General features: G+C 38.6%; 1 protein-coding gene across 1 annotated transcript in view; it reads right to left on the reverse strand.

Moving 5' to 3' along the window:
• Window positions 1-2,268: 2,268 nt before the first annotated feature.
• Window positions 2,269-4,027, reverse strand: part of PMAIP1 (phorbol-12-myristate-13-acetate-induced protein 1) — a 4,389-nt gene continuing 2,630 nt past the window's right edge. The window contains exon 2 of the mRNA XM_039840364.1: window positions 2,269-3,884. Coding sequence (XP_039696298.1) covers window positions 3,778-3,884 — 107 coding nt within the window. The 3' untranslated portion in view covers window positions 2,269-3,777. The remainder of the gene's footprint in view (window positions 3,885-4,027) is intronic.

Below are 4,027 nucleotides of genomic sequence, written 5' to 3' on the forward strand. Positions count from 1 at the left end.
ATTTCCTGAGGCGATATTACATAAAACAAGACCTAAATTTGTATATGAATATGTGCAAGGGGCTTCAGGCAATTCAATAGAATTTATGGAATCTATCATGTATGGGGGGAAAAATACATGTTTTACCATAACTAAGAGGTTACAAATTAAAAACAGATGGCCTCATCAAAGGGAAAACTGCCACTTCCTCTCCAGCTCCAGCGCTGCCAGGCTACCTTCTTTCAAAAGGTTTCATTTTTGTCGAATAATCCTAATTGGGCAAGGCCTTCCATAGCTCTGTAAGGAAGCTAATATCTAACCCTGGGTCTTGAAGGGAACCTTAATTGATATTTACCGAGCGTAACTGTGAGTCAGACGCCATGCACAATCTCACCTCATTCGAGTCTCAAGATGGTATAAAATAAGTATAAGTATAAAATAAGTGTGTTCTGTCAGGTGACCCCATTTCTATTCTCAGCTACCAGGGGTAAAAGATCTGCTCTGACAGAGTGCCACACCATCGAGAAGCCACAATGCCTGGGGAATACTCATTTCCAAGAAAATACTTACGAGTCTAAGAAGTTCCCGCTCAGTCTGCTCAGGACTTAGAATTGATGTTTGGGAGAACTTGGAAAATAGACTTTTGGGAGGGGAGGGGGAGCGGAGAGTGGTACTTTTTACATCCAGTCCCCTACTTGCTGCAAACCCTTCAGTTCTCTTATCCCCTACGAGAGAAGGCCAGGGGCAGGGCTGGTAGGAAAGGGAGTGTGGCGGGACTGCTCCTTCAGACCCCTTGGCCATTTATTTTCTCTTTCAAATCACAAGTGACTTTAAAGATGATCTGGTTCTCCGGAGTTCAGAGAAAGGGCTGGTTCCGACTGGCTGCCTTGTTCAGGGTCACGAGCCCGCTCACGGTTTCGCCTTGGCAGTCCAGCTTCAGGCCTCCAAAGTGGGCCGCTCTTTGCACCTCATCTCTCTTCAAGGTGTCAGCTATTTTCCTGGTGGATCATTCCCTCTGACAAAGGTTTAAGGAGTTCAACAGGATTTTCAGGTTGTGCTGTTCTGCCCAGTTGTGTGTATATGTGTGTGTGCGCGCGCGCGCATGCGTGGTTTATGCAAGGGGGTTAAAAAACCCAAAGCACAGCGTACACGGTCTTTAGATTGAAGAACAGCTTATTCATAGATAGATAGGGAGGCAGACAATTTTCAAATACAAATTGTTGAGGTTTTCTTTTAAATACACATGCAAGTCGAAGTATTTTTTAATTCCTAGAGGCTTTTTGTCAGCCATCAGATACAATTGGCGTGGACATCTTGGGAATTATTTGACATTAGGATATGGTTATCTCATACCTGAAACCTGTGAATTGTCCCTAAGCCTTCTTGTGTTATTCCACAATCTATATCTCAAGGGAACTTTTAGCAAAAATAATTAACACCAAGGGCTCGATTCTGGCTATGCAAAGAGGCTGAGGGGCAGGAATTACTCTTCCAGTGACCTTCGAATCAAATCCTGCAGCTCGATCCCACCTTTATGTCCCCTCCTACTTCTACAATACAAAGTCCTTCCTCTGCTTTGCATCGCTTTCTCCATCGCCCTTCACCCCCCACACACTCCCCCTACCCCGTTCTCCAGCTGTGATCTCTCCTCGTCACCTTCTTCCTGTAGCTCTTCCTCGCTCCCACCCCACCTAAGGGAGGCAATTTACTTTTCATAATATCAGCAGACTTTCTGAGGGCAGGGCTGGAAGATGTGGTTCCTAGATCAAAGCTACAAACTGGAGGTATCTTTTTAGTTCTCACACTCAAACAGGAAGGCCAGAGTTACACCTACTTCTGCCCATGACTAGCTTCTGATGAAGCAACACTTGGCAGCCAGGGTGGGGGCCGAGGAAAGGAAAAGCTCGAGATCGCCTAAAAGTAAGCTGTCCAGATGTTCCTCTTGCCTTCATCCAAGGCTCACCATACCTCTAATTAGATCATGAGTCTCAGTGGCCTCCCTTAAATAAATCACCCTCTGGGCATTAACATAAGGCACTGAGCACACTCAAGACCTACGGCTGGCATTAACTTCCTATTTTCACCATTTCCTCTCCTAACTAAAGTGTAAGTCCCTGGACAGCAGAAATCATGTCATATGCCCCTGTATTCTCTACTCCTTCCACAGAACTGGAATGGAGGTGATGGTTTAGTCAAAATGTACCTGCTGAGGAAAATCAGTTAAAATATAATATTTTGGTTTCATAATGAACACTCAGTAGCTTACAAGATGAAAAAACAAACAGAAAATAATGGTGATAATTTTTAATAGTTTACAACTACAGTATCATTTCATATGTATATATACACGTATAAATACAGTTATAGACCATAAATATCCACATGGCGAAACATTGGCCTTTAGGCATACACATGAACAAAATCTTTGCAACTAAATAAACTAACAGTCTTAAGTAATACTGAAGAAAAAAAGATGCTGAGGTAATTTTTTTATCTAAAGTGACTAAAGTCTATATTAAAACATTCTTACTGTAAGAGTTCAAGTAGTTATAAACCCTTTGTCTCATAATCTAACTGTAACTGTAACTAATATACATTTTTTAACCAAACAAAAAATATTTTAATTATAAATAGGTAAAATAAATAAGATTATTCTCATTGAAATTTAATGACTTTTTAAATATATTTTGAGGGACTTTTTTGATAGCCTGGCCTTTTAAAAAAATGCACAAAACCTTTCTCAGAATCTACGTTATTACTCTAATGCAAATTTTATATTTTTGTATATAAATGAGATTTTCATTCCAGATGAGCAATCTGTTCCTCTTTTTTTTTTTAAGTTACTCCAATTATGAAAACATGCTTAATTTCTCTTAAAATATCACTTTTACAGGATACACATAGACTAGCATGAGAAAAGGCATTTAGATTTTAGAAACTTCTTTGGAAACACATTCATTTTCTTAAAGTTACTTTAGAATATTTGTTTTACTATGTTTTAATTACAGCAGTAAAAAGTTGAATTCATTTTTATTATTCCTGGTTTTGAAAAATCCCCTCTCTCTTTACCTTTTAATATTCAACTCGCAAGAATTTTACTGGCACCAAGTGACGCTCTTATATGTCTATCAAATTTTTTCAAAGAACATACTTCCCGGTTAAGTATGCCTCAGGGACACATTTAGTGAAAAAGGCTATCTAAACAGAAGTAACACATTTTAAAGTCAAAAGAAACAAATTATCAAATTATTTTATACTTTGTAGTGACCTATGCAATATACATTCACTATGACATTCAGTGTTCTCAGATGCTTTTTACTTTTAACAAGATAATAATATAAACCAAATATTATACAACATTTTGGAACTGTCATCCCAAAGTAGAAATAAACACTGACCATATTCTGTTTCCTGGCCCCCTCCCACATTCTAATCATTTGTTAATTCTTCTTACACTGGGCAGCAACCTTCAGCAAAAAAATACTAGAATTCTCTAAGCAGAAACAAAATGTATAAATAATTCATTCTGCATTTTCAAAGCTCTTTGATTCTTGCTTTAAAATAAACAAAGTAGTTTTATAATGTTCTCACATCCCAGAGAATGACTTCTGGAAAACCTCCAACAGAAATTCATTGCGATGCATTCCATCTTTACTTCCAAGGGCATCCAAAAGCAAGTGAGAGATCCTTCACATTCTTCTCCATCATAAGGCAGTCTCTCCTCTAACTGATGAAATATGCATCTACTGGAGAATTTCATTTTAAAGGAGTCTCCTCATTAGAAGGCTTCTGAAACAGTCAGGTTCCCGAGTGGAAGAGTTTGGATATCAGATTCAGAAGTTTCTGCCGTAAATTCAGCTTGTCTCCAATTCTCCTGAATTGAATGGCACACTCAACTTCAAGCTCTGAAAAGTAAAGCAAAACATCAAAATTCTATCGACAACATTCAACAATGTAACCAGCAAGAGTGACAAGTTGAGTATTTATCCCGTGAAGCATTTCATTTCTCTTAATGTTAGCTTTACGTATACCTTTACACACACACACA

The sequence above is a fragment of the Pteropus medius genome, unplaced genomic scaffold, assembly GCF_902729225.1.
Source record: "Pteropus medius unplaced genomic scaffold, Ma_sr-lr_union100, whole genome shotgun sequence".
Classification (NCBI taxonomy): domain Eukaryota; kingdom Metazoa; phylum Chordata; class Mammalia; order Chiroptera; family Pteropodidae; genus Pteropus; species Pteropus medius.